The sequence below is a fragment of the Zalophus californianus genome, chromosome 14 (genome assembly GCF_009762305.2).
Source record: "Zalophus californianus isolate mZalCal1 chromosome 14, mZalCal1.pri.v2, whole genome shotgun sequence".
Lineage (NCBI taxonomy): Eukaryota > Metazoa > Chordata > Mammalia > Carnivora > Otariidae > Zalophus > Zalophus californianus.
In genome coordinates this window covers 17,006,150-17,016,926 of record NC_045608.1, presented here as the reverse complement: position 1 = coordinate 17,016,926, position 10,777 = coordinate 17,006,150, and the positions used below count along the sequence as shown (strand labels likewise).

Here is a 10,777-nt window from a genome sequence, read left to right as displayed (position 1 = left end):
AGAATTTGGTAATTACTGAACAAATGGATAATATTGAAACTACATTGGATCAAAGCCTAGGAACCAATGCTGGTTCTGTCATTAACTCCCTGTATGACTTTAGGCAATTCCGTCTCCTCTGTAGGTCTCATTCTCCTCATAAGAAAAGGATGGAGAAGTTCACCTCCTAGGCCCTTCTAGCTCTCACCTTTGAGGAAACCCTCTGGGTGGTTCGTAGCCGAGGGCGGCCGGAGTCAGAGAACTACAATCCCCACAATACCTTGCGCTTCTCCACCCTTCTGTGGTTGCGGAGGTCGCTCGTAGAAGTGCTCCCCACAATCCTTTGCGGTAACTCAAGATGGCGGTGCCGTGTGGCCCCCTGAGCGATTTGGAGAGCAGCAGCAGCAGCGATGCGGAGGAGCTGGCACGGTGCCGCGAGGCGGCAATGCCGGCCTGGGGCTTGGAGCAGCGCCAGGGAGGGCCGGAGAAGCCAAGAGCCGGTAGGAGGCTGTGTTCTGGGAGTCTGGCGTAAAGGCGTGGGATCTTCCCCTGGGGTCTCAGAGGCTGGATGGTGAGGAGGGTGTGACCCGGACTCGACTTCTCTCCCTGAGAAAGCTCCAGGGACTGGATGGAACTCAGATTCAAAGAGCGGGCAGGCTGGGGGCGCCTGGGTGGCTCGGTCGTTAAGCGTCTGCCTTCGGCTCAGGTCATGGTCCCAGGGTCCTGGGCTCGAGCCCCGCATCGGGCTCCCTGCTCCGCGGGAAGCCTGCTTCTCCCTCTCCCACTCCACCCTGCTTGTGTTCCCTCTCTCAAATAAATAAAATCCTTGGGGAAAAAAAAGAGAGAGAGCGGGCAGGTGCAAGAGGGAGGATTGTTCCGTTATCCCAGTCAGGGAAACTGAGGCACCTGAATGTCTCTTCCCTCTGCTTCCTTTGGTCCATCGTCACTGTCGCACTCTTCGCAGTCCGCCATCTCTCCGAGATGACTGCGACAGCCCCCCTTCCTGGATACCGGTCTCCAGCCTTACCGCGCGTCCAGCGAGCTCGTTCTCAGACCTTGGGGCAGCCAGCGCGCTGAGTCCTACATGTGTCTGACCGTGACTCTCACTACCCTGAGAATAAATCCAAAGCCCTTCAACATAGGGATTCCTAGTCATGGGTAGAATCCAGAGGATCCGTGAATTTGGAATCGGAAAGATATTTCACCTTTACTTTCATTAACCTGCATTTGAAATTTAGCATCCCTTTCTATCATGCATGTGAGCCACAGACTACAGTCGTTTGGGCAATACCTGTTACTTGGTCCTAACAAAATCACAGATTTTCATATCCCATCACAGTGTTTGAATATGTATCAAAATATCACTTTATTCACAATTAGTTGTTGGGAAAAAATAATGTACACTCATCCCTGCTTTAACATTGCAGTCATTTTTAGACCCATCGGTAGATCTTACTTAATGCATTAATAAAGACAGTGCATTAATAAAGAAGCACATATAGTAATGTTGCAGAGTTGCAGGGTTCTTGTTTCACAGAGTCAAAGAATGAATCTGGCAGACAAAGGGTGAAATGAAATGAAGGTTTATTAAGGGAAGGTGAGAATGGAGAGGAAAGCTCTCTAGAGAGAGGTGGGGAATGGGTTGCCACTGTGGGCTTTTATCCTAGATACCTTGTCTATAACATTAAGGACAAGGTAGATTTGTAAATATTATGAAAGTATCTTGTCTATATTTAGAACAAACCAGGTGGATTTGTTTTGTTCCCTGCTCTCTGGTTAATATCTTGTCTATAACATTTCTCCACCTCTAGGATATCCTTGAGCCTGGTTACACAGCCCCCTACCTGTCTCTAGCTACCTACCCTGACCTGTCCCTTACTCAGTAATGTGCCAATTTTTTTTTTTTTACTATTAACGATAACTGGATTTCTGTATCATTGGCTTTCTTTGTAATCATATGTGTTGTGTTTCATGCATTTCAAACATTGTTCTGAGGAGGAATCCAGGCTTTACCGGACTGCCAAAGCAGGCCATAGCAAAGCAAGGTTAAGAACCCCCGCTTTTGGGCGCCCAGGTGGCTCAGTCGTTAAGCGTCTGCCTTCGGCTTGGGTCATGGTCCCAGGGTCCTGGGCTCGAGCCCCGCATCGGGCTCCCTGCTCCGTGGGAAGCCTGCTTCTCCCTCTCCACTCCCCCTGCTGTGTTTCCTCTCTCGCTGTGTTTCCTCTCTCGCTATGTCTCTCTCTGTCAAATAAATAAATAAAATCTTTAAAAAAAAAAAAAGGAACCCCCGCTTTTGTTTAAAAGGACTTACAAGCCTTTGGTAATCCATTCCCTGCCTACCTCTCCCTTCCTGCTGTCCTGCCACATTGCATTTCCCATAGGTAGACTTCAAATTATATCGCCTCATCCCTGGACACCATAAGTCAGCACTTTTCTCTTCAGGTTCTACATACAGGTCTGCCTTTCCAACTCCATCACTCAGTAGCAATGAGAATTTGGACAAGGCACTTGTAGGGTTAATGGTAGTCCCACCTCCCCTCCCCAAGGTTGAGAAATAACTGAGGTGATACATCTACAATGCTTGGCACATATTAAAGGCCCAATAAGTGGCAGTAGTTATGTGATTATTCTCTCTACATAGACTACTTTCTGTCTCCCGCTTAACTCCTGCTTGCCCTTTGATACAGCTGAGATCCCACCTCTTCAGAAAAGCTGGTTACATGTCTTCACAGTGTCACCATCATACCTTGTGCGATTCCCTTCATAGATGGTGCTTCCTTTTTCCCTACGATTGCCGCTTGTCTTTTTTCCTTTCATCCCTGCATCCCTAGGACTTGCGGGGGAGTTAATCCTGGCCTGACTTGCTCCACAAATATTTTAGTGAGAGATTACATAGTGTGAACTTAACGAAGACTGGGATCTGGCTTGTCCCTTCACCGTGGTATCCCCAGGGCCTAGCACAGTTCTCAGGAAAATAGTTCTTAATGAACTTGCCAGAAAGGCACTTCTCTGATGAGTGAGGGACTGAGACTCCAACCAGACTTCCAGTCCAGTTGCTTCTGCCTTGACAGAATGGATTTCTCTATGGCAGTAAAGGGAGGACTTGATATGAAGTGCCAGCTCTGAAGCTGGCCCCAGACAAGTAAAATCATTTCTGAGAGCCACAATTTCCTCATGTGTAAAATGCCTGCGTCCTAGGATTGTCGTGAGTCTCAAACATGAACAGCTTTGACCAACAAAAGAGATGCACGTGGGAGAAGTGGCATCCAAGATAGCAGCTTTGCCAGCTCATTGTTTTTGTGAAATCGTAAACCTTCTGCTGACCAAAGTAGATGTAGCTGCTGATAATCAGCGCTCTTACTTATTGAGCACCTTTTGTGTGCCAGGAAAAATACTGAACACTTGACATACCTTCTTGGGCCATTCTAATAATAATAGCCACCACGAGTTGAGCGTTTACTGTGTGTCCGGGTTCTTTTTTTTTTAATTTCATTTATTTATTTGAGAGAGAGGGAGAAGCAAACTCCCCACTGAGCAGAGAGCCTGATGTGGGGCTTGATCCCAGGACCCCGAGATCATGCCCCAAGCTGAAGGCAGACACTTAACCGACTGAGCCACCCAGGCACCCATTTTTTTTTTCTTTAAAGATTGTATTGAGAGAGAAAGGGAAGGAGGGAGCGTGTGCAGGGCAGGGAGCAGAGGGAGAGAGGAACTCAAGCAGACCCCATGCTGAGCCAACATGGGGCTCGATCTCACAACCTCACAACCCTGAGATCATGACCTGAGCCAAAATCGAGAGTCGGACGCTTAACCGACTGAGCCACCCAGGCACCCCTGTGTGCCCTGTTCTGAACTCTTCGTATTTGTTGTCTAGTTTAATTTTTCCAGCAGTACCATTCCAGCAATTATTAGTGCCATTTTAGAAATGAGAATGTGGATGCTCAGAAAGGTCATCCAGCTTGTCGGTAGCAGAGTCGGGCATAAATCCAGGTCTTTCTGACTCTAAGCCCATGCTATTAACTGCTGTTCTGCCACTCCCCGCCACAGACAAGTGCCTATTGTGGGCAAAACTCCCATCCTCTCGTCCATGACCATGTGGAAATGTAGGTCACTATATTATTAAGTTTTGTTTGTTTGTTTGTTTGTTTGAGAAAGAGAGTATGTGCATGTGAGTTGGTGGGGGTGCAGGGGGAGAGAGAGAATCTTAAGCAGGCTCTACGCCCAGTGCAGAGCCTGATGCTGGGCTCCATCTCACAATGCTGAGATTGTGACTTGAGCTGAAATCAAGAGTTGGACGCTTAACTGCCTGAGCCACCCAGGTACCCCATAAGTGACCATATTATTAAGGTAACCCCTGATACAGCTCTTTAATCCAGTAATGAGGAACTGATCACCCACACCTCAAACCATACACTTTGAATACCCTATACAACATTTCTTTCACACCAAGGTACTACGCCAAGAGCTGGAGATGTAAAGATAACAAGGGGCAGACCATGTGCTCCAGCAGCTTACAAATGCAGGGAGGAGATAAACCTGCAGACAAAGTGTCCAAAACTGTAAACCTTCACTGTGTCCTCACAGGAACTCTGGGAAGTTGGTGGTCTTATCCCCATTTTATAGATGACAAAAACAAAGGTTTGGGGAGGTAAAGTCACTTGCCCAGAGGCACAGTGGAAGAACCAGAACTGAACCCTGTCTTCTGGGGTCTGGGGCCTCATACTGTTGCTGTTCCATGACATTATGTCACTGCCCTGGCTGTGTAGTCATGATGGAGGAAGTACTCCTCCTCCTTGTGATTGTGTGCTCAGAGGGAAGAACGGGGGTCCATCCCAGGCTTCCAGGTTCCCCAACTCCAGGAGCACCGGGCACTTTGCATTGTGTGCTGTGCCCCAGAGCACATGTGAACTGCATGCTCTGGAGTCATTCAAGACCACGAGGCCCTGCTTGGGGCCCAGAGTTACCAAGCGATCATTTTGTCCAATTGGCTCCCTCAATACACAAGTGCATTTTGTCCCATTACTCAAAGACCTGAGAGCCGTCTTTCATTCGTCTCTCACACCATCCATCTGGTCCATCAGCAAAATCCTGCTGACTGCTTCAAAATACATGCATCCAGAGCCCTGCCACTTCTCATCGTCTCCATGATTGCCGAGGCCCCCTCCTTCTGCCATCGCCCCACTATGGTCTGGGTCCACGCCACAGCTAGAGACATGCTGAAAAATCCCAAGTGCACTTATATCCCTCCTCTGTGCAGAATCCTCCAGTGGCTCCCCACCTCCCTCAGGGCTCAGGTCCTTGTATTGGCCCACCAGGCCCTTCCTGATCCCATGAGGTCCCCATTTCTGCTGCTCCCCCAACTCACTGGGCTGCAGCTACACCAGCCTCCTGGCTAGTTCTAAACTTCTGCCTCAGGGCCTTTGCAGGTGCTCTTCCCTCTACCTGGAAGACTCTTCCCCAGGTATGCACTTGACTCACTCCCTCGCCTCTCTGAAATCTCTGTTCACATGTCACCTATCAGTGAAGTCCTCCCTGTCCGCCTTTATAAAGTGATCCCCCATCTGGTCCCTCCGCTACATCCTTCCCCTGCTTTATTTTTTCCCTCTGTATTTATCATTATCTAATTTTATATTTTAATTGTGTGGTTTTTGTCATCCATAACCACCAACTAGAATGGAAGCTCCGTGAGGGCTGAGACCTATATCTAAATTGTTCAGCAACTGGAACACCACCTAGGTAGTATTAGAGCTTCAGGATTTGGTTGAGTGAATGACCACCAGGCCCTTAGCACACAGGCAGGCACATAATAGGTGTGCAGTCAACACCGGAATCAAATACACTTAGACTTTCTTGTTCAGCATGGTGGTTAAGAGGGGGGGCTCTGGAGCCAGATGACTTGGGTCTTGCCCCAACTCTGTCACTTACTAGCTGTGTGACTCTGGCCAAGTTAGTTTACATCTCCTTGCCTCAGCTTCCTCTTTTGCAAAATGGTTAGTAACTCCTTTAACAGGGTTGTTGGGAGCATTCAGTGTGTTAATGTGTATAAATCACGTCTGATGCCCAACGGACATTGTTATCATTTCCTCTATAAATGCCTCAATTTTCCTTATTTCTACAGATGCCAGAAATAATCAGCGGCCAGCCACCCAGCCGAGCCTCAGGTACTGTGCATTGTTGGGTTCAAATTTAATCCACCCTTAGACGAACCATGAGAGTGATGGACTCTGAAAAACAAACTGAGGGTTCTAGAGGGGAGGGGGTTGGGGGATGGGCTAGCCTGGTGATGGGTGTTAAAGCGGGTACGTTCTGCGTGGAGCACTGGGTGTTATGCACAAACAATGAGTCATGGAACACTGCATCCAAAACTAATGATGTAATGTATGGTGATTAACATAACAATAAAAAATTTAAAGAAAATAAATTTAATCCACCCTTTTAACAAATAGTGATCCCCTGCCATGTGCCAGACGCAAGGTTAGACCCTGGAATGTCAGGGTGAACGAGCCCACGGAGTCCCTGCCCTCATGGAGGAGGCAGCTGCTGAGCTGGCAGGAGGTGAGGTGCTTTTGTGTGTGTTGTAGGCATAAAGTGGATGAACATGAACAAGATGGCAATGAACTTCAGACCACCCCCGAATTCCGAGCCCACATAGCCAAGAAACTGGGAGCCCTGCTGGACAGGTAACCAAAGATGTACCTTCTCTTCTCCTGCCTCCTTTAATACGAACAGGGATGGCTCACATCAGCTGGGAGCTCAAGGTGTGCAAGCAGGCACTGGGCAAGCACGTGGCATATATCCCCTCGTGGCATTTGTAATCAGCCCACCATACAGGTGCCATCGTTGTCCTTATTCTGCAGATGAGGAAACGGGCTCTCTGGGAGAAGGATTGTTTGCTCGAAGCCACAGGGTGTAAGGAGCAAGGCTGGGACTCAAACCCAAATGTGTTTGGCCCTAAAGGCCACAGTCTTTTAACTACTGCATTATCGGGGCGCCTGGGTGGCTCAGTCGTTAAGCGTCTGCCTTCAGCTCAGGTCATGATCCCAGGGTCCTGGGATCGAGCCCCGCATCAGGCTCCCCGCTCCGCAGGAAGCCTGCTTCTCCCTCTCCCACTCCCCCTGCTTGTGTTCCCTCTCTCGCTGTCTCTCTCTCTCTGTCGAATAAATAAATAAAATCTTTAAAAAAAAACAAATAACTACTGCATTATCCTGCTACCAAGAAAATAGGAGGAACCCAAGAAGCAAGAGCTCATTCCCACCACAAGAGGGCTAGAGACTAGAGACAGCCAAAACTACTATTTTGGGGGTACTTTCTTTATGCCCTGTGCCTTACTGGTTCTCTTTCTTGCATTTGAGAATATAATTGGTACAGATCCCGGTCAGCATTCCTCAAGTAGGCGCCAAGTCCAAAGCATGGCTCTCAAAAGAAGGGGTCCAACAGCAAAGAAGTTGGGAAACACTGCAATCTATACACCCCCTTGTGCCCTTGGAGACTTAGATTCATAACAGTATAATCAAGGCTTTGAGAATCCTACAGTCAAGAGACCTGTGTGGTTTTGCTTGGCCCGGCAGTTTCCAAACTCATTTGGCCACAGTGGCTTTATTTCAGGGAAGACTGATCCGTGTAGCCTGGAACACATTTCAGGATACGCTGGTCTAGATCCATTCCTGATTGGCAGAGCCCCACCAGCTTTTGAAAGGGAGATGAAGATGTTCAGGCCGTAGTCCTTCAATTTATCAAAAAGACAAACGTGTCCTCCCAAAGTATAAGCCAGCTGCACTCTGAGACAGAATGTTGGGCCAGACCTTCGCAGCCTGAGCCGTCACAGCCTCAGTACCAGTCCCCCAGCTCGCGAATGTGGTAAACGTGCGTAGGAAGTATCTAGTGGTGTTTCAACACGTGGGAGCAGTTTGTCTTCATGACCCTTTGGCTCCAGGGTGAACAAGGCCTGGCGGCATTGCAGTGATCCACATTGGACATTTCCCCAGGTGGAAACCCCGCAGGATACAGGTCAACCACGGTCAGCATATTCCCCGTGGTGTTTCTGTGTTTCTCTGAAAAGAGACTTAAATGATACTCTAGTTGGTTCCTTGTGTTAGATCAAGGTTTCTCAGCTTTGGCACTCCTGACATTTTGGACTGGATCTTTCTTGCTTGTGGGGAGCCACCCTGTGCATTGTAGAACAGTGAGCATCCCCGGCCTCTACCCACAACATCCTAATAGTGATCCCTGCCCCCCAAACCGCCGCCACCACGAGTCGTGACAACCAAAAATGTCTCCAGACGTTGCCTGATGTCCCCTGCAGACCAACATTGAACCACTGTGTCAGATACTCAGGTTGGAGTTAGGCACCTGGGCAGCAGTTGCTCTGTGTCCTTTCCCTGCTTTCCTGCACAGCGCTCTTGGGGATGCCTTTGGCATATAGGGAAGGCAGTTAGGACAACGCACCCAGGGCGTGGCTGTGTTTGCTGCCAGGACATTGTGAGAGCGTTGTTCTTTGCAGTGCATGATGACTTCATCAGCATTCACCAGAGAAGTGCTTCCTGACCTCAGTACTTCTCGCTGCTCAGCTTGATCATCATCATAGCTGCCATTTACTGAGCATCTCCTTGTGGCCAGGCTCTATGCTAAGTAAGTGCTTGATATCCACTATGTCATTTCATCCCATAACAACTCTAAAACATAGGGCTACTGTTCTCAGTGTGCAGGTGAGTAACAGAGGCTCAGAGAGATGAAGTCTCTTGCCAAAGGGGACACCGCAAGGAAGTGACGAAGCCAGGATTCAAAGCCAGGTCTCTGAAGGGTAAATAAAGTCAGTGGGTTATATCAATGTCTGTTTCCTGGTTGTGATCCTGGACTCTAGTTATGCACATGTTACCATAGGGTGGAAAGGGAAGGGTATATGGGATCTCTGTTTTATTTCTTACAGCTGCATGTCAACCCATAATTATCTCAAATTTTAAAAAAATAAAAATAAAAATTAAGAAAAGAAACAAAAAATAGGTCTGCCCTGCTGTAGAAGCTGACCTCTGAACCAGTTCTCCAGATTGGTCTTAGTTCCCTTTTCACGCTTGCTGCCAGGACACTCAAAGCAAACCATGCGCCCTCTCTCCAGCAATTTCTGTCCCTCCTAGCCTATTTTCTCTTCGTTCTATTTTAAATTGCATTCATTTTTTTTTTTAAGATTTTATTTATTTATTTATTTATTTGACAGAAATACAAGAGAGAGGGAACACAAGCAGGGGGCATGGGAGAGGGAGAAGCAGGCTTCCTGCGGAGCAGGGAGCCCAATGCAGGGCTCGATCCCAGGACCCCGGGAACATGACCTGAGCCAAAGGCAGACGCTTAACGACTGAGCCACCCAGGCGCCCCATGCATTCATTTTGTTGTACTGTGGGTATCTTTAAAACTTCTTCAACTCTTTCTGGAATAAAGTGGGGTTCGAACAGAGGAAGTGTTGCCATTTGCACCAACAGGGGCTGTTCAGCATGTTGTGGCTATAGGTGTTACTATCCTTAATCGGGCCAGTGTGCTTGCTGCTGGAGCATTTAAGAGCACATGCCCCTGTCCCCTCCACTTAAAAAAATAAAAAGTTTTAATTTTTTTCTTGTTACCCCAAAATCTCATCCTAAATCAACCATTTCCTCCTTCCGTAGCTCAATTACCATCTCAGAAGTTGTGAAGGAGCCGGCAAAGGCCGAGGTACAGAAAGTTCCCGCAGAGGATGATGGTGAGCGGTCATACTATTATGTTAATGCCATGTGCTGTTTCATGACACACCTGATGTGTGTCCGGGGCGGCAGACGGCGCTTCGGTGCACTCTGATCCACACAGCCCTCTCTGAGGCAGGCATGATGATGATGATACCCCCGTTCACAGGGGGAGCCATAGGGGAAGCTGAGGCTCTGAGGAAGGAAGTCTCTCGCCTGAAGTACCTTTGTGTGTGGGAGCCAGAGGGGGGCTGTCTCACCGCCGCACGCCCCAGCCGCTCCCAGGGGAGCCTGTCCCGTGCCCAGCCCACTTGCCACTGTGGAAGCTGCCTGACGCAGAAGGTTCACCTGCTGGCTCCCGGTTCCTCTTAGGGCTTGCTGCCCTGATGGGGCAGCTGGCGTCCCCTCAGGCACCCCATCCCCTGGCTCCGGCAGGCATCACGCGTGCCTCTCGACACAAAAGGCATCTTTTTGTAGTCAGCCAACCACTAGTGATTCCTGGGTCTTCCCCTCTACGTGGAGCTCCTTGAGGGCAGGGGCAGGGCCGCCTTGGCGCCTGGGAGGAGGGGCCGGCCCCTGGCAGTGCTTACTCCGGTCCTTTGGATTTCAGGCTTCCGCCTCTTCTTCACTTCCGTCCCTGGAGGCTCGGAGAAGAACGCTGCTCCCCAGCCTGGCCGAAAGCGATTACCTCCGAGCTCCAGGTGAGGTCTCACACCGTGTCCTCCCATTCCCTCCTTTTTTAGCCTTTTGTCTATATTTGCCAGTCCCCTGGAATAGCCGAGCAGAATCTGATCAGATCCAGGCCAAGGAGGAGCCCTGTCAGGTAGCTCGAGAAATGGTGCCCTCAGTGGGAGAGAGAAAAGGTTCTGTTGGGCATTGGCTTTGGATTTTTACTGCTTCTTGAGCACCCTCTTGTGCCAGATACCTCACTCCTGGGGCATCCCTGTGAGGCCTGGGCTCTGTTAAGATCCCCATTTCGTAGACGAAGACACTGAGGGTCAGAGAGGTGGAGTCACTTAATGAGGTCACACAGCTGGGAAGCAGAGAAGCCGGGGTTGGAACCTGGCCGGCCTCACTCCCAAGCCAGAGCC

At 49.3% G+C, this 10,777-nt stretch overlaps 1 protein-coding gene across 3 annotated transcripts in view; it reads left to right on the top strand.

Moving 5' to 3' along the window:
• The first annotated feature begins 244 nt into the window (after nt 1–244).
• C14H12orf43 (chromosome 14 C12orf43 homolog) overlaps nt 245–10,777 on the top strand; it is a 34,039-nt gene continuing 23,506 nt past the window's right edge. Inside the window, exons 1-5 of one of the 3 annotated variants that reach the window (XM_027577405.2) lie at nt 245–479; nt 6,098–6,140; nt 6,561–6,659; nt 9,633–9,706; nt 10,297–10,387. In XM_027577405.2, the coding sequence (XP_027433206.2) occupies nt 338–479; nt 6,098–6,140; nt 6,561–6,659; nt 9,633–9,706; nt 10,297–10,387 (449 nt within the window). In that variant the 5' untranslated portion in view covers nt 245–337. The remainder of the gene's footprint in view (nt 480–6,097; nt 6,141–6,560; nt 6,660–9,632; nt 9,707–10,296; nt 10,388–10,777) is intronic. The other 2 variants (XM_027577407.2, XM_027577406.2) reach the window with 2 other exon arrangements.